This window comes from Colletes latitarsis, chromosome 14 (genome assembly GCF_051014445.1).
Source record: "Colletes latitarsis isolate SP2378_abdomen chromosome 14, iyColLati1, whole genome shotgun sequence".
NCBI lineage: Eukaryota > Metazoa > Arthropoda > Insecta > Hymenoptera > Colletidae > Colletes > Colletes latitarsis.
In genome coordinates this window covers 22,596,773-22,615,057 of record NC_135147.1, presented here as the reverse complement: position 1 = coordinate 22,615,057, position 18,285 = coordinate 22,596,773, and the positions used below count along the sequence as shown (strand labels likewise).

Below are 18,285 nucleotides of genomic sequence, written 5' to 3'. Positions count from 1 at the left end.
ATGTCTGGGCAGTTGAGACTCAAAATCGTATGCAGGTTGACACAAATCGGATTTCAGCTGTTTCGAAAGCAAGAAAGAAAGACACATTCGCCTTTTTTCTTGAATTCCCGAAGCTGTCCAAAGCACCTAAGCTCATGTACACATGGCTCTGGATTGGTGTGCGTAAATGGAGGGCTATATTTTTAGATTTATCAAGACACACATGTATAACTTCCGTATCTGTAGTATTACTCATTTTCTAGTCGTTAATTTTTGTCAATACATGTCTTTTTGTACATTACTCCAATAAAATTAATCGATTAATAAAATTTCTGTAATTTCATTTTCTGTCTCACTTCCTCTTGTGTTAATTTCTAAATCTGTTGGTAACGTTGCGAGTGTCACGGAAATGGTAATGGGGCTCTAGAGCCCCAGAGAAACGGGCCGAAAAAATACATTAGGTGAAAGGTCTACTCGTCTACCTTGTCTGTGGTACAACCTCACGTTTATCAAACGAGTCAATAGGCGTTTCAATTTATATCGAATTACGAAAAAATATTATTAGACCAAAAGATGTACATATCATTTTACAATTGAGTTTTGCATTTAATGCCAAAGTACGCGTGATAAGTAATTTGTAAGGGCTTTGTACCTACCGAGTAACGCGTAAGAAATTTCAATAAAAAACATGAAGAAACTATCATTTTGACGCATTAAATAAATTTAACTCTTATTATAAAAGCAATTACTTGAGCTTGTAGATTTTTTAAAAATTTATCGAACGTTCTTTTAATTTTCTGCATCTAGGGACAATGCAACAGTTTATAGGGAATTTTTTCCCGCTATCTGGTAAAGTAGATAAGTTCATGGTGCACGTGCTTCGATATTTGTAATATTATAACCTCAGAAACGTATGTTTCCCGCCAAATATTGTTAAAAATAATATATCTGTAAATTGAAACGAGAAAACATGACTGAAGAAGCGGCGGAAAGTGAACTCGTATTACGACCAATGAATTGCGAATTGAATCAACTTTCTATGCCCGATGGATCGGCAATGTTCATGCAAGGTAGATTAATTGTAACTGTTAATATTATTATTTGTTAAAAACATACGTATTGTAGGTGATACTGCAGTCGTCGCAGGTGTCTACGGACCGATAGAAGCAAAGCCACAAAAAATGATTTACAACAAAGCATTTGTTGATGTGTCGTATGTTCCCATAAAAGGACCGGCTAGTAAGTTAAATGGACCAAATAACTTTAATTTTTGAACGATACCATAATAGAAACTTTTGTTTAACTCTGTAAGAGGTGGATGACAGGATGACAGAACTATACATAAAAGAAACATGCGAGGCTGCAATAATTACTACATTTCATCCAGCAACAGCCATATGCATCAGTATACAAGAGCTGGATGATTCCGGTGGGGTATGGTTTGCTTTTATGTACCGTAACACCAGACTGAGTTTTAGATTGATAGATACAAATTAACATTTCAGTTACTAGCCTGCACAATCAATGCTGCCTGCCTATCACTTATTAATGCTGCAGTTCCCATGAAATTTACTGTTGCAGCAGTGAGTTGTATGATAGAAGACGATACTGGTAATATTATACTAGATCCTGATAATGTCCAGTTACAGGTTTGTAAACATATATCTACGTAATATTTAACGACAAGGATGTTCCTAATTTATTACATATTTCATTCAGGATGCTAGAGCAGAATTCACATATGGGTTTGACAGCATGAAGAAAAATATTATATGTTGTTATACTGCAGGTCGTTTTACGGAAACTGAAGTTTCAGAAACGATGAATAAGTGTAAAGAAGCTAGCCAATATGTATTTGATTTTTATCGAAATCTTGTAAAAAAATACGCGAATGTAATATAGTATTTTTAATGTTCAATACGAGTTATACTTCTTTTTGTTAGTTACCTTTAACCTTTACCTCAAACGATATATTTCATACGATTCTTTCTATCCCCCGATTCAAAGAATCTAAATGTACAATGTGAAGCATACTTTTATAATAAAAAATAATGCACTACTCTACGAAAGATTGCACCGCTATCTACGGCAGAATGTCCAAGTTTGTCAAAAAATAATCCGTTGCCTTTGAAGCTAGATAGCGCCTCAAGTCACGTTCTCAATTACAGAAATACAAGAGGTATAAAACGGATTCAAATTCATTTCTAAATCTGTTGGTAATGTTGCAAGTGACACGAAGATAGTAATTAGGCTCTAGAGCCTCAGAAAAATGGGCCGAAAAAATACATTGGATGTAAGGTCTACTCGAAATTTGAAGATATAAATTTATACTTACATTGTTCGCTCGTGAAGCATCGCCCAATAGTCCACTCCTTCAGTGATGCACTGACTCTAACCACGATAACGAGAAGTTTAAATTTCAAAATGAAAAAATAATTACGTTTATTAATAAATATCAAAATTAGATTATCGCGACCGAAGATTCAAATCGGCGAACAAATGACTCTAGTCTCGCGATTCATAAAACAAGGAGAGCCACGATGCTCTGGAAATACTTTAAAATTGCGTAAGAAACATTGCTTCTATTTTCGCGTTTGCCTAACACCGTAAACGACAACGTACTTGGGGTCACTTTGCCCCGAAAAACAAACTTGTTGCTACGCACAATCACTGAATCTACCGGCCGCATTGCGCGCGGCCAACAAATTTCCAATATCTGGACATGTCTCGACATGTCTTCCTACGCCAATTTTTAAAACAGAAATGGCGGCCCCTCGCTGTACCCAGCATCGCTTGCGAATTAGCTCGGGGGTGGGGGAGTCTCCAATGTTTCCCGAAGCTTCTATTTCGAAAAGGAATCTTTTGACTTCGTATTCCAATCAGAGACTGTAACAGAAGTAAAATAAAAATACATTGAAGTACATGAACGATTATTATAAATAAATAATGATTAGAAATACGTATCGTGTTGGTCGCGAAACATAGACCCGTCTTGACACGTCTTATTACGTTAATTTTCATAATACGAATGACGACCCCTCGCGGTGTCCAGTAAAGCTCGTGAATTAAGTAGGGAGGTGGGGGAAGCTTCGATATCTCGCGAAGCTTGCATTTCGAAAAGGAATAAGGATGTCGCTTTCTCAGGTAGAAATCGCGGATACTAGGCCTACATACTAGAACAACGTAAATGTCTTGACTTTAGAACCACATTCGTGGATGACGATATAATGTATAAATTAAATATAACTCACACTTTTGTCGATTGGTAGTTGCAGATGACAAGATTCTTGAATTTGATTCACCAAGTTGCATTTCTTACGCATAGAGTGCGTGCGGGAGACAACGAACGTCTCTCTTCGATTGTCGATCAAAGAATTTCGGATCTTTTAACGAAACAAACAAAAATGATAATCGTTTGCAATAATAGAATATCATGGATCTGTCGACACTTCACATTTCGTAGCACTCACCGTATCTAGATTGCACGTTTTGGAAAGATATCTTTTATGAACAATTGTTTAATCACGGGTTAGGTACCGTTTACACCACCGATTCAACAAGAGGTTGTGTTTTAACGAAAGGAAATACTAACCACGTGAAAACTCAGTAGCTTTTTGCAGTACACTCTGTGTTAAAGGATAATGACTCTGGCGATCATATTTAACCCTATCATCGACGTCGGTAACGTCAGTAAATTTACGAATATGATTCTCAGATTCATTGTTCTTAAACACAGAGTGCGCTGTAAAAAGACTACTGCTTTCACGTGGTTAGTATTTATTTTCGTTAGAACACAACCTCTTATTGAATCGGTGGTGTAAACGGTACCTAACTCGTGATTAAACAATTGTTTATAAAAGATATCTTTCTGAAACGTGTAATCTAGATACGGTGAGTGCTACGAAATGTGTAGTGTCAATAGATCCATGACTTTCTATCATTGCAAACGATTATCATTATCAACAAAATTTGTTCGTTTCGTTAGAAGATCCGAAATTCTTCGATCGACAATCGAAGAGAGACGTTCGTTGTCTCCCGCACGCACTCTATGCGTAAGAAATGCAACTTGGTGAATCAAATTCAAGAATCTTGTCATCTGCAACTACCAATCGACAAAAGTGTGAGTTATATTTAATTTATACATTATATCGTCATCCATGAATGTGGTTCTAAAGTCAAGATATTTACGTTGTTCTGGTATGTAGGCCTAGTATTTTCGTTCTTTCTTTTTGCATTCGCGGTTTGTACCTAAGAAAGCGGCATCCTTATTCCTCTTCGAAATACAAGCTTCGCGAGACATCGGAGTTTCCCCCGCCTTCCCACCTAATTCGCGAGCGTTACTGAACACCGCGAGGGGTCGTCACTCGTATTCTGGAAATTAACGTAGTAGGACGTTTCGAGACGTGTCGACGTTTCGCGATCGAGGTTCGTATTTCTAACCTGTTGATATTTCGTCATTAATACTACTCGCGTTTATTCTCAGACGGTGCTTGCGTTTAAAATTAATATATTTCTACTTAAAATTGAGTCGAAATTCTGACAAAAAGTAAATCATATTTCGCACGTTTTCTTCCATATCTAACCGGCGTCGATTCATAATATCTCTATAATCGAAATTACGTATCTCGTAGGTATTATTCCGAGTTCCATAATTATTTAATTCTTATTAGACGTGTTTACTGTAATGCATTTGACTTTAATTTCTGTTTCATTTCTGTTACAGTCTCTGATTGAAATTCGAAGTCGAAGAAAGCCATTTTGGAATTGAAACTTCGGCAATCATCGGATTCCTCCGTATTAATTCGCGAATGATGCTGGGTACATCGAGGGGCCGCCATTTCCATTGGAAAAATCGGCGTGGCGAGACGTGTTCGAACCTGCTCCGGCATGCCAAGACGTGTCGACTTTTCGCGACCAAAAAGGTACGTATTCTTCATTAATATTGCTCGCGTTTACTCTCTAACGGTGCTTTTGTTTAAAATTAATATATTATTACCTAAAATTAAGTCGAAATTGTGGATAAAAGTAAATCGTATTTCGTCGATGTCTAACCGGCGTCGGTTCATATCTCCCGAAACAAAATAACATATCTCGTAGATATTATTTCGTATTTCATAATTGTTTAATTCTTATTAGACATGTTTAGTGTAATGCATGTGACTTTAATTTCTATTTCATTTCTGTTACAGTCTCTGATTGAAATTCGAAGTCGAAGAATGCCATTTTGAAATTGAAGTTTCGGCAATCATCGGATTCCTCCGTATTAATTCGCGAACGATGCTGGGTACGTTGAGTGGCCGCCATTTCTACTGGAAAAATCGGTGTGGCGAGACGTGTTCGAACCTGCTCCGGCATGCCAAGACGTGTCGACTTCTCGCGACCAAGAAGGTACATATTTCATCATTAATATTGCTCGCGTTTACTCTCTAACGATGCTTTTATTTAAAATTAATATATTATTACCTAAAATTGAGTCGAAATTATGAATAAAAGTAAATCGTATTTCGCACGCTTTCTTCGATGTCTAACCGGCGTCGGTTCATATCTCTCGAAACGAAATAACGCATCTCGTAGATATTATTTCGAATTCCATAATTGTTTAATTCTTATTAGACATGTTGAGTGTAATGCATGTGAGTTTAATTTCGATTTTATTTCTGTTAAAATTTCTGATTGAAATTCGAAGTCGACGGAATCCATTTTGAAATTGAAGCTTCGGCAATCATCGGATTCCTCCGTATTAATTCGCGAATGATGCTGGGTACATCGAGGGGCCGCCATTTCCATTGGAAAAATCGGTGTGACGAGACGTGTTCGAACCTGCTCCGGCATGTCAAGACGTGTCGACTTCTCGCGACCAAGAAGGTACGTATTTCATCATTAATATTGCTCGCGTTTACTCTCTAACGATGCTTTTGTTTAAAATTAATATATTATTACCTAAAATTGAGTCGAAACTGAACAAAAGTAAATCGTATTACGCACGCTTTCTTCGATGTCTAACCGGCGTCGGTTCATATCTTTCGAAACGAAATAACGCGTCTCATAGATATTATTTCGAATTCTATAATTGTTTAATTCTTATTAGACATTGAGTGTAATGCATGTGAGTTTAATTTCGATTTTATTTCTGTTACAATTTCTGATTGAAATTCGAAGTCGACGGAATCCATTTTGAAATTGAAGCTTCGGCAATCATCGGATTCCTCCGTATTAATTCGCGAATGATGCTGAGTACATCGAGTAGCCGCCATTTGCATTATAAAAGTCGGTGTGGCGAGACGTGTTCGAACCTGCTCCGGCATTCCAAGACGTGTCGATTTTTCGCGATCAAGGGTACGTTTTTCATCACTAATACTACTCCCGTTTACTCTCTAATGGTTCTTTCGGTTAGAATTAATATCTTTTTACGTAAAATTGAGTCGGAATTGTGGATAAAAGTAAATCGTATTTCGCACGTTTTCTTCGATATTTAACTGGCGTCGATTCATATCTCTCGAAACGAAATAATGTATCTTGCAGACATTATTTCAAGTTGAACTATTGTTTAATTGTCGTCAGACATGTTTACTGTGATGTATTTGATTTTAATTTCTATTTTATTTCTGTTACAGACTCTGGTTCGAATTCAAATACGAGGCACGCTACCGGACAAGGAATGGACGCCATTACACTTGGAAACTTTCAAATGGTGTCATCTTCAAACGGTCCTTTAAGGATTGGTGAAATTTATTCATATTTTATTATTTTTATCATTTTATCGATTTATTATTTGTCGAAAGTGTGAGATATCAATGCTGAGATTGAATAATTGAGTTTAAATAATAAATAATTTTTTAATTTGCTTTATAATCGATTTCGATTATGTGTCAAATTAAATGAGAATTAATTGACTTATTTTATTGCATTTTGATCGCGATTATATATTTCTGAGCGTTAAATATGTACTATTTTTTCCAAAATCATTATGAATTGTTTCAATTGTTATTTGCGTACAGTTTTCTATACAAGTTGAGTAAAACATAGAAATGCGTAATTATTATGTGCTATTCAGATACAATTAGATATCAAACTTTAATTTTTGTACGTTTCAGAACGTTTATAAAAGTCGAAATATATATTAAAATTCAATTCAGTTAATACCATCACACTTACGACTCTAATAAATAAAAGCTGATATATAATATTTTTAAATCTAACAATTATTTTATAATTGATTTCATTAATAATATTTTAACATTTATAATTGTTGAGAAAATTTAAGTTTTACATTTCTGATGTAATTCAATGTGAACAGCAGTATTTCCATTTATAGCTTCTAACTGAAGAAAGAAAAAAAATTAAGAAAGCACAGGTGTGCTTCTTGTTTTTCTTGTGTCCTTCCTTCTTATCTTTCCAGGAAATTTTGTTGGCCGCGCGCAATGCGGCCGGTAGCTTCAGTGTTTGTGCGTAGTAACAGATGTTTTTCTGGGCAAAGTGACCCCAGTAGATTGTCGTACATATCTTAGGGAAACGCGAGAATAGAATCAGTGTTTCTTACGCTATTTTAAAGTATTTCCAGAGCATCGTGGCTCTCCTTGTTTTTTGAATCGCGAGAATAGATTCATTTGTTCGCCGATATTAATTTTCGGTCGCGGTAATGTAATTTAACATCTAACAAACTTGATTATTTTATTAATTTGAAATTAAAATTCTTCGTTACCGGGATTAGAGTCAGTGTATCACTGAAGAGGAGTATTGGGCGGTGCTCTACGAGCAAATAATGTAAGTATAAATTTATACCTTCAAATTTTTAATTAAAAACTTCTACAGTTTTAACAATAGATTCTAATTGTTTTCTTACAGTTTTCTTACAGTCTCTGAACGCGATCCTTAAAACCAGCAGCAGTACCCGGGGGGTATCGGGCGATGGACCGCGAGCGAACAACGTATGTATAAATTTATACTTTCAAATTTTTAATTCAAAATCTCTGTAATTTTAACAATAGGTTATAATTGCTTTCTCATTCTTTATAGCAGGACCATGCAGAGGGCTTTGATGACTTTCACTGGGCAGCAGCAGCATCATCATGCAGTCATCCCAGAGGTACAAGTTCATCATTGGTGAGTCGCATGTTATTTGTGTTCCTCTGGTCCCCAACCATGTTGTAGGATGAAAGATCCAAATCAACACGGGTGACCAGTTGTATACTTGGTATTTTTGACGAGTTAAGTGACAGCGGGTATGAAAAATACCCGTGAGCATCAATTGTTATATTTTTTTAGTACAGGCTAGGGTCTTCTTGCACTCGCGTTTTTTAATGTTACCAATAAATATTACACAATATGATTATTATACAATTTTTATAAAATATATTAGATATTTTTATTAACTTTATATGAATTATATAATTGAGTAGAACATGAATTAATATAATGTGAAAATATTATTATATATAATTATTAGATATTCGTTTCATTAATTAATACATCATGTGATGTATTTCACGTGCAAGAAGGCGTTTCGCGACTGGTCGATTTTCAACTCAAAGGAACAAGCATATTAGTTTCATCTTTTAAAAAATTTACTTTGACGACAGAATCGACCAAGGATAATTCAATATTTTGAATAATAATTTAATAGATTTATTACAATTTTCAAAGTAAATTATTTTATCATGAAATCATAATTAAAGTCTTTCATTTTAAACAATTAAATTTCAATCATAAATTTTTCTTGAATAATAATATTTTTCAATATTAACGTACTGTGTTGTTGATATACTACATATAAAAAGTCGAGTCATTTTAACTGAGAATAGATACCGTGTAGTTCATTATTAATAACCACTTTGTCTAGTCAGGATTTTCAGGATATTTTTCCGTGTTCGTTGCCTAAGTTGATGCACATGCCCAGGTGTTATTTGCATGAGCGAAGGCAACGGGGCACGATGGCTTAGTTTGTAACATTTATAATAACTTATCTGTGCGACTGACAATGCTAGTGTATCGTGCACGATGTACTGTCCACATATGTGTGTTGTGGTTAGGTTGTGGAAGTGCATCGTTTCAAAAGTTTATTACAATTTAAATACAGAATTTTTTAACATTAGATTCCTAACAATCATAATAATAATATTAAACTTATAGTTATTATTTACTTGGCAATTGTTCATATTGCATACACGTCAAATAATATTATAAAATGCATAATGAATTAGCTTTTCAATCTTATATAAAGTATATTTTAGTAAAGACTATATTAGATATATTAAAATGTTTTACATAAATAATAGAAGTACGCAATGGGCACTAGTCTTTGTCAGTCGATTTCAGGAAATGGTACGTACAATTAGAGTGTGATTGAAGTCAGTTATGTCCGGGTGTCGGAGGAACCCCGGGGAGTCCTCTCTAGTTTAGGTCGCGCCCGGACATTGTGAATGAGAACCGTGGAGTGTTTGTTTGTGAGAATGAGTTTTGCAATTTTTTAAATATAGGGTTAGGTAGGTAGGTAACTTTCTATCTGGTATGTGTGTTAGATGTAAGTAGGTAGGGTCAGGGCAGGACTGTCCACATTAGTAATTCGGGCAGGCGCGTTTTCGCGTGGCAGTTCTGTTCCTGTAGTTACGATTTCGAGAGTAGAAATCTTGCTGATTCAAACGGTGCATGCTGTTTGTTTTAGCTTTGTTTTCGACTTCTCGAATCGCGCGACTCTTAAAGTCGCTCTCTCGCGCTCGCGGTCGTGATTAGGTCCTTTTCGAAACGCTCGTCCCGCTCGAGATTCACCGCGTATGCTCGACCAACAATTCGTATATTGTTGGAAGACTACGTATTGCACAAAATCTCGAGCCCGGTCTTAAGTAAGTTTCAGATTTCGGCAGGACCGCCGAAGAAAGAAAAGGCTCTATATGAGCTGAAGAAGTCCTGACAAACAGTCACAAGAAAGGGCTACAACGAATGGCTCTTCATTTGCATCTTCTGATGGGAATGGAAAGTCATTATTGTCACTAAACTCGTCAGTAGTTTTGTAGTTAGTTTGTATTTTTGGCTGGCTCACGTATGCATGTACTTTGTACATGATTGCACCATACATGCCAGCCATCAGGGCAACTCGCGTTTTAAATATGAATATTAACACGTTTACTGCCATTTCAAACTTATATTAATTCTTTAACAATACTTTAAACGAACTCTAATATTTTCAATATAATTATAAAATGTCATCGAATATATTTATATTTTTCATGTTGTTATTTATTTAAACGTGGCAGTCAATGTGTTAATAACTTTTTCATTATATATTTATAGAGTTGCGAATATACGATAATCGCGTTGGCTTTAGAGTTGCGAATTCCTACTTTTCGCGTTTCCTTTTCAGGGTAGTGTTGCGAATAATTACCGTCTCGCGATTGTTTTTATGCAAACCTAGGTACCGGGAGTTTGCTTTAAAAATAGCGTTGCGAACAATTCATAGACGCGATTGCACGTAAAGTTGCGAATTACTATTTTTCGCGTTTGCTTTTCAGGGTAGCGTTGCGAACAATCACGATTCGCGTTGCTTTTTTACTCTTTTGCACATATAATGAACATCAACCGCGTTTGCAGTTTTCATATTATAAATTAGCGTTGCGATACTGATTCATCGTGCGATATTTTACTTAGCGTTGCGATTCTTTCAATGCCAAAATTCTTCATCAATTGTAGTACTAGAAGTAGTTAGTATATTTTGTGGCCAGTACATGTGCATTTACATGTACGATTAACCCTTGATTAAAATTAGAGTTGCGAATAATATACAATGTTCGCGTTTGCTCGTAGAGTTGCGAATAAATGTGTATCGCGTTGATATATTAGTGTTGCTTATAAACACGATTCGCGTTTCTTTTATGCAAACTTAGGAACCGGGAGTTTGCTTTAAAAATAGCGTCGCGAATTATTAGTAAACGCGATTGCTATTAGAGTTGCGAATTACTATTTTTCGCGTTTGCTTTTCAGGGTAGTGTTGCGAATAAATTACCATTCGCGATTGCTTTTATTGTTAAAAATCGCGTTTGGAATTTTTCTATTATAAATTAGCGTTGCGATTGTTGATTTATCGCGTTGCTTTCCCCATAGTGTTGCGATATTTAAAACATCTAACTTCTTCCTCACATGTGCCACTGTAGTTAATAGTAGTTTGCAGTAGATAGTCTATTTTATGCATGTGTATTTGCATCTACACGGAAGACACCAACACCAGATCCAACAGTTTTGGGCAAAGCGCGATTTTTATTAGAGTTGCGAGACAAAAATATAATATTTTCACTAAAGATAGAGTTGCGAATACACAATTATCGCGTTTGTTTGTAGAGTTGCGAATTCCTATTTTTCGCGTTTCGTTTTCAGGGTAGTGTCGCGAATTCAATACGCGATTGTTTTTACTGTTATTTAAGAATAGTATTGCGAATGCACTGATCGGTTTGCTCTTAGTGTCGCGAGTTACTATTTTTCGCGTTTGCTTTTCAGGGTAGTGTTGCGAATAATCACTATTCGCGGTTGCTTTTATTCTTATAAATCGCGTTTGGAATTTTTCTATTATAAATTAGCGTTGCGATCTTGATTTATCGCGTTTTTATTAATTAGAGTTGCGATGATTCACTGCCCAAAATTTGACGCTGGCCACTGCTTCAAGATCATCACGAAGAAGCTGCTGTTCTACAAAGCCTCAGAAAGCTCAACGTTATTATCTAAATTAGTGTTGCGTATTATTGAATATAGGTGCACGCGATATAATTAATAAAACAACCCTTTGTGGTTTATTTTACGTATAACAAGCACCACACGCGTATACTTTTCTATTTTATAAATTAGCGTTGCGAATCAAAGCCACTCACGGGTTGTTTTCTGAATTTTTGAGTGGACAATTTATCTTTTTTTTTTTATACGTATATTTGCCAATGGAAATACTGCTCAAAAGTACTGTTGTTTATAGATCAAATTGTTTCATTTTTCATAATGTGTAAAAATTTGTAATTTTTATGAATTCATAATTTTTATGTATTCATACGTTTCTATCACAGATTTGTGATGTATTTAAAAATTGATCATAGATTAAATTTACGATTCCGATATATATATATTAGCAATTATTCATTATTAGAGTTGTTTATTTTTACGGGGTATAGTAACTTTTCCGGCTGCAATATTTATTTATAAATAGTGGATTTTTTTATAAATATTCCGAATTCTTTGCATAGATTAAAGTTTGTTCGCGATCATTCTTTTAATCGATGAAAAATAAAATGCTTGCTTGAAAAGTGTATGCAAATTAGAATTCTACATTTCATACTGAGAGTTAATTACCGCGTAGAATCGACATTTGTGTTCGTTGTTGCATTTTTGTACGAACCTAACTTAATTCTCAATGCAATAAAATATAATTATTGCAATTCATACGTTTTGAAAATTTTGTTCTATAAAATCTATCTTAGCACTGATATGAATTTAACTTTTCTTAATACTTAATGTGTATATTTCTAAATTTTGTAATATGAATTTTTACGCGCGGAAAGTCTAATTTAAATATTAATTTTATATCAATTTTTCTATGATCAATGATCTTATATTGACAGTATGTAATTATTTTTTTTTTTGTGTGCACTAATACATTTTCATTTCAGCTACTAATCCTTTGAATAAGTTCTTTTTACAGAGTATAGAAGAATGAAATTGGAATTGGTACATGGATTCGAATCGCTTTCTTCTTAGTCGCTTTTAGGGAAATATTTATTTATACAATTTTATTTATTGTCTGAATTTATGTTTCAGGAAAACATCGCGGGATCAATAGAGACTTCAAGAAGAAAGTATCTCTTCATATTTCTTTGTTTTGTATGAATTGTACTTATTGTTTGTTATAACAAGTTATGTTTTAGAAAAGCATCGTGGAATTGACAATGACATCATCAGGAAGATTATTGCTGCAGATTGCGTTAGAGTATAAGAATAAAACATGGAAGCGATGCGTACTTAGATTATAAGATCTGCGCGCGAACATTTATTGTAACTTATTGTAATAACAGCGTCGTATGCAGATTTGTACATGGTTCTTCAGTGTCTTGTTAGGCACCATCAAGATACAAACATGGTATTCTACAAGTCAGGATTCATATTTCGTTTTCACAAAACATGTAGTGAATTGTCACGCATGTATCGATATTCTGTTAGATTCTTTATCTCTGTATCAGTCAGAGTTTGTTCGTGCAGTTGCACTTTCCTATTTCGTTTTTAGAAAACATGTGGTGAATTGTCACGCATGTATCAACATTCTGTTAGATTTTTTATCTCTGCATCAGTCAGAGTTTGTTCGTGCAGTTGCACATTTCTATTTCGTTGCTAGGAAACTATTTTGTTAGTTTTTGGTCTGTTTTTTCGACCAGTTCTTCCGAGAACTCTTCCTTTATTGTTAGTTTCTCTAGACGAAGATAGTTAGGTTTCCTCGCCAAAGGAAGGGTGGTTGGGGCGAGGCTAGGGTGGGTCTCCATTCGCAGCAACCTCCTCGCGGTGAGACCTGGGGATTATTATTTACTATGTAATTAATTGTATCGCTCGTAATTATATAACACAATTGTTAATTACATAGTAAATAATATGAGCCAATGGCTGCGATCTTCTTCCTGTAGTTTCACATACGTTCTTCGGAAACTATTCCATTTCTCGTAATAATCGACAAAAATATTTCATTATGAGCTAAATTTCCACAAAAATTCAAATACACTTGTCAGATACACAGATCGATTCAGGTTTGGATCACTTTCAAATAAGTAACTCTCGGCATACTTAATTTTATTTCTCACCGTGCACGGCGCTGAATTCTTATTCCATACTAAATCAATAACGTTGAAATGGCAAGGAGGTTTTCTACAGTCTTTAGTCTTTGAATAAAAGGTTCCATTTTATTAATATTAGTAATATTAATTCTTGCACAAAAGTTTCTCATAATGAACATGAATGATCTACGCATCATTTTGCGATCGATAACACGGATCTGTCATTTTTGCCAAAAATTAGATGTCTTGTCTACATTACAATGATCAAATAATAAGTAATTATGTATACACAAAATACACGTAATAATGATTAGGTTAGTTAAAGGTATTCCTTGATAAATTAATAATTAAGTGGGATTGAACTATGAGAAAAACGTAAAAATATCCAATACTTATAACACAATAATGTCAATTACTTTAATCATCATGAATTAATTACATTTTTACTGTCGTTAAATTAACGTAACTTACAGTTTGAATTTCTTAAAAACAATGTTTGCAGTTTGTATGTTATCAAGTCAATATTTATAATTAAAATTAAAATTTTAACTAGTAATCAATAAAAATCAGGCGCAACATATACAGCATTAATTGTAATAAAATATATACTATACATTGGTAATATAAATATTTGATCATATAATACATCACTTCATTGCAAAAGATTATTCAAATTCTGAACATGTAATATTTACATTGTAGGGCTGTATATGTTGCCGTACTTCCACATATTCTTGAACTATAGGATTTTCCTGTTCGTGCAAAGCGACATGTTTTAGGATATCTTTCCTTTTCGTAAATACTTCATCGCACTGCTCGCAACGCATCGTTTTTACTTTATGCATTTTAGTATGCTTCAACATATCATTCTTTTGTGAAAACATTTTGCCACATGTATCGCAGGAAAATGGTTTCTCTCCTGTGTGAATTCTTTCGTGAACTCTTAATGCTCCTTTACGCGTGAAACTTTTATCACAGTATGTACATCTATGAGGTTTAATGCCAGAGTGGATTTTCATATGTTGATTAAGATTACTGGAGCATTTATATTCCATGTTACATATTTTACAGATGTAAGGACGTTCTCCAGTGTGTATTCTTTCGTGTATAAGACGTGACTCTTTGGACACGAATGCTCCACCACAGTATTGACACATGTGTGGTCTTTCTTTAGAATGTATAGACTTGTTATGATATATCAAGGAATTCTTATTGGCTAACTGTTTCCCACAAATATTACATTTAACGTTCATTTTCTCTCCTTTATGTATGCGCTCGTGATTCAATAGAACTGCCCGCGTCGAAAATATCCGGCTACAGACTTCACATTGCCATACTGTTTTATCAGTACACTTTTTCCTTATGCTTTCTATGATGTCTTCTTCCGTATGTTTTTTCCTATGTAACTTCAGTTCACTCATCGACTTACATCTGTATGCACAAACCTAAGAATAGAGAAATAAAAGTTTCCTCAAAGCTTTGGCTAACACTAGATCAGTGGTATAATTAACAGTTCAGTGTCCTATATATTAAAATATGTAATGACGTTCTGTTAGGGTATAACTAATAAAATAATCGGAAATTAATTGATATATTTGTCATACAGTTGGGTTGCCTTCAATTTGGGGACCCGCGTGATTCGTACATGGTGCTCATTTTTAGATAAGCCATTGTACTGGATTATTTTTGACATTGAATACCTACACTGCACGTGTATATGCCATCTCCATTATCATGCCGCTTAAGATGCGTATTCATATTTCCTTTACGATTAAACGCTGCTCCGCAAATAGGACAAATGTGTTTATTTACACCATGAGATAGTTTATGTTGCCTTAGTTGTATTCTTTTATAAAAAGCTTTTCCACATTTTTCACAAGAGTAAGGTTTATTCCCATTGTGTTGGTTCATGTGCTCTCCCAAATGAAATCTGCATTATATACGTAATATACATTGAATAATAAACAACCGATAATTCATTTTGAAAACAATTTATGAAATAGTATTTATAAGTTCATAAATGCTACCTAGATCTAAATGCATTTCCACAAATTTCGCAAACATGTCGTTTTTTTCTTGTGTCATCTAAATGAGTTCTTTTGTGACCTCTTAAATTATTAGAGTGTTTAAAACTCTTCCCGCATAAGTCGCATAGATAAGGTTTATCTATTCTGTGAGTGGCTTCGTGTACATCTAAACTAGACCATTTTTCATAACTTTTATTACATTTAATACATTTAAATAGTAGCTGGCCTCCATGACATTTCTCAATATGATTTAACAAATCTTTTTTGATACAATAAATTGATTCACAATGTCCACATTGTTTATTAGTTTCAACTGTTGCAGTAGGGTTTATAGCAAGTGAATGTTCATAGATATTCTGCTGTTCTTTGGTTATACTTAGCTTATCTGGAATTTGGCATTGTTTTTCTTGATAATGTTCACAATGTGAAAATTCATGTTCAGCAAAAAGTTTCTCATCATTAAAACGTTTGTCACAAATGTTACAAGTCTTTGTAACAAAGTGAAAAGCCATTTCTTCTTCATTGTTAATATCACTAGTAATCTCTTTCTGTTTTTGTATTATTATTTCTTCTTCATCACATAACATTTTGTGATTTTTAAAAATTTCTTGTGTTTTAAACGAATCTTTACAATGAAAACATGCAATTTTATTAATATTATTTGTTGCATCATTGTTTGGATTATTTGTTGTTTTATTTACGGAAGTATCTTCTTTATTTTCTTTGTTGTATGATTCAATGAAGTTATTTAATTCAGATTGCATTTCCTTCCTTACATTGCTTGCAAAGTCAGTTTTTTGTGTATCAATATTTTCTAAGTAATTTAATTTTGTTGTAATATCTTGATTCATTACAATTTCATCAACTTTGTCAGAAGATAATTCAATAGAGGTACTCTGATTTGCTTCATTTGAACAAATTTCTTTAGCTATATCCAGTGAACATGCCTTCACTATTGCATTATATTTATTGTCATAGTTCATCTATAAAACAGTATAAAAATATTTACTTTTGATATTATTAGAGCTTTTGGGTATAACATATTAAGTTATGGAAAATTTGTTAATTATGTTAATGATATAATTTAAAATGCACTTACTTCTTCATTAATATTTAAAAATCTTTTCAACTTCATATCTGTTTTCAAACTAGTTACAACAAGTGAATGTGCAATTTCCAGTTTATTATAGCAATTCATACATAATTTTTGCGGCATTAAATCTTCCATATCAACAACTATTGGTAGATGGAAACTTATTTTATCTTTTAACTTTAATTCTATGCCCTTCTCTGTAAATATTTCTATACCATCTAATGATGGTTCACCACAAATTCTACACAAATTTGGAAATCTAATACTGATATCTCTATATTGATTTATTTCAGTATCCACATCACAATATGACAATACAACATTGTTTGTCACTTCTGTTTTTTCATCTCTATCCAAGATATTTCTTAAATCTTTCTTTGACAGAACATCTGATTCAAATAATGTAGGCACAGCATGTTGGTTTATTATAACAGGATCACTTTTACTAATGTAATAATGATCCTCTATGTGGTGAGAACATATATAACAATTTAAATGCAACTCTTCGTTTGATTTCATCAAGAGGTCTGTTCTGCCGCAATGATGTGCCCATATTTTGGAGCTGTAACAATGTAATAATCTATAATTTAGTTAAACATATTTTGCCTTCACCTACAGTATAACATTTCACATAGAAAAAAGAACCAAAGACAATTGTTGATATCTTACATAATAGTTCCAAGAGATTTTTTTAAATTGTAGATTACAAATAATGGTGTCAACGTTTAGTGTGAAAATAAGGTAGTATTTTTAAACGATGCAATCCATATATTTCTATGATACTTACGTATCATCGTTTGGAAAATTAATGAAAATGACATGTGTCGAGTCTTCATTTTCCGAAGAGTATTTACAATTTTTTGCGGCACACACTACCTTCATTTTACGAAAACCAGTTCATTGACAAAAATATGTTGAATTTTTAACAAGTGCTATTTTTGTCAACAGAAACTCTAAATCTATACAATTCCTCTACTCTATAGTCAGTGTTATCAGACGGTAGGCCGATGCACAGAGGAAACTGTTCCTCCTTTTAACGCAACATTAATGCATAGTCACGTGTACGTGAGCTCCGGCACTTCGGAGAACGTCGGAAATTCGAGAAAGAAGGGGAATGCGAGCTTTTCCTTCTTGCTCTTGAAACAACTGAAATCCGACTTGCATCACCTGCATAGGAGTTTGAGTATCGACGGAAGCGACGTTAGTTGATATTACTAACAATTTTACCCGATATTTAAAGATTTTTAGTTCACGGCCATTAGTTCGGTGTTATCCATGAAGAACTTTTCATCGTGGGTAACACCGATTATCAGGTCTCCTCGCGAGGAGGGTGTTGTGACCGGAGACCCAAGGAAGATGGATGGAATTCAAGTTCCATCGATCTCCCTTTCACATTCTT

The 18,285-nt window shown here is 34.0% G+C and overlaps 2 protein-coding genes across 3 annotated transcripts; one reads left to right on the top strand and one right to left on the bottom strand.

Annotated features, from left to right (window-relative positions):
• The first annotated feature begins 855 nt into the window (after positions 1-855).
• On the top strand, positions 856-1,955 carry Rrp46 (exosome complex component Rrp46). The gene is made up of 5 exons (XM_076781639.1): positions 856-1,049; positions 1,105-1,218; positions 1,292-1,413; positions 1,485-1,628; positions 1,699-1,955. The coding sequence occupies exons 1-5, from the start codon at positions 950-952 to the stop codon at positions 1,879-1,881; spliced, it is 663 nt and encodes a 220-aa protein (XP_076637754.1). The 5' UTR covers positions 856-949; the 3' UTR covers positions 1,882-1,955.
• Positions 1,956-14,150: 12,195 nt separating this feature from the next.
• Positions 14,151-17,902, bottom strand: LOC143350063 (uncharacterized). Of its 2 annotated transcripts, none has more exons than XM_076781855.1 (5): positions 17,674-17,902; positions 16,893-17,448; positions 15,794-16,776; positions 15,471-15,696; positions 14,151-15,211 (listed from the first exon to the last, which is right to left on the bottom strand). In XM_076781855.1, the coding sequence occupies exons 1-5, from the start codon at positions 17,766-17,768 to the stop codon at positions 14,432-14,434; spliced, it is 2,640 nt and encodes an 879-aa protein (XP_076637970.1). In that variant the 5' UTR covers positions 17,769-17,902; the 3' UTR covers positions 14,151-14,431. The 2 variants fall into 2 exon arrangements, with proteins under 2 accessions (XP_076637970.1, XP_076637971.1); XM_076781856.1 differs by having other exon boundaries at positions 17,556-17,807.
• Between the last annotated feature and the right edge of the window lie 383 nt (positions 17,903-18,285).

Coding starts and splice junctions, on each gene's coding strand:
- Rrp46 (XM_076781639.1), top strand. CDS start 950: ATGACTGAAGAAGCGGCGGAAAGTGAACTCGTATTACGACCAATGAAT. Junction 1,050..1,104: donor ATCGGCAATGTTCATGCAAG/GTAGATTAATTG, acceptor TACGTATTGTAG/GTGATACTGCAGTCGTCGCA. Junction 1,219..1,291: donor TCCCATAAAAGGACCGGCTA/GTAAGTTAAATG, acceptor TAACTCTGTAAG/AGGTGGATGACAGGATGACA.
- LOC143350063 (XM_076781855.1), bottom strand. CDS start 17,768: ATGAAGGTAGTGTGTGCCGCAAAAAATTGTAAATACTCTTCGGAAAAT. Junction 15,697..15,793: donor GGAAATGCATTTAGATCTAG/GTAGCATTTATG, acceptor TATATAATGCAG/ATTTCATTTGGGAGAGCACA. Junction 15,212..15,470: donor ATGGCATATACACGTGCAGT/GTAGGTATTCAA, acceptor CTCTATTCTTAG/GTTTGTGCATACAGATGTAA.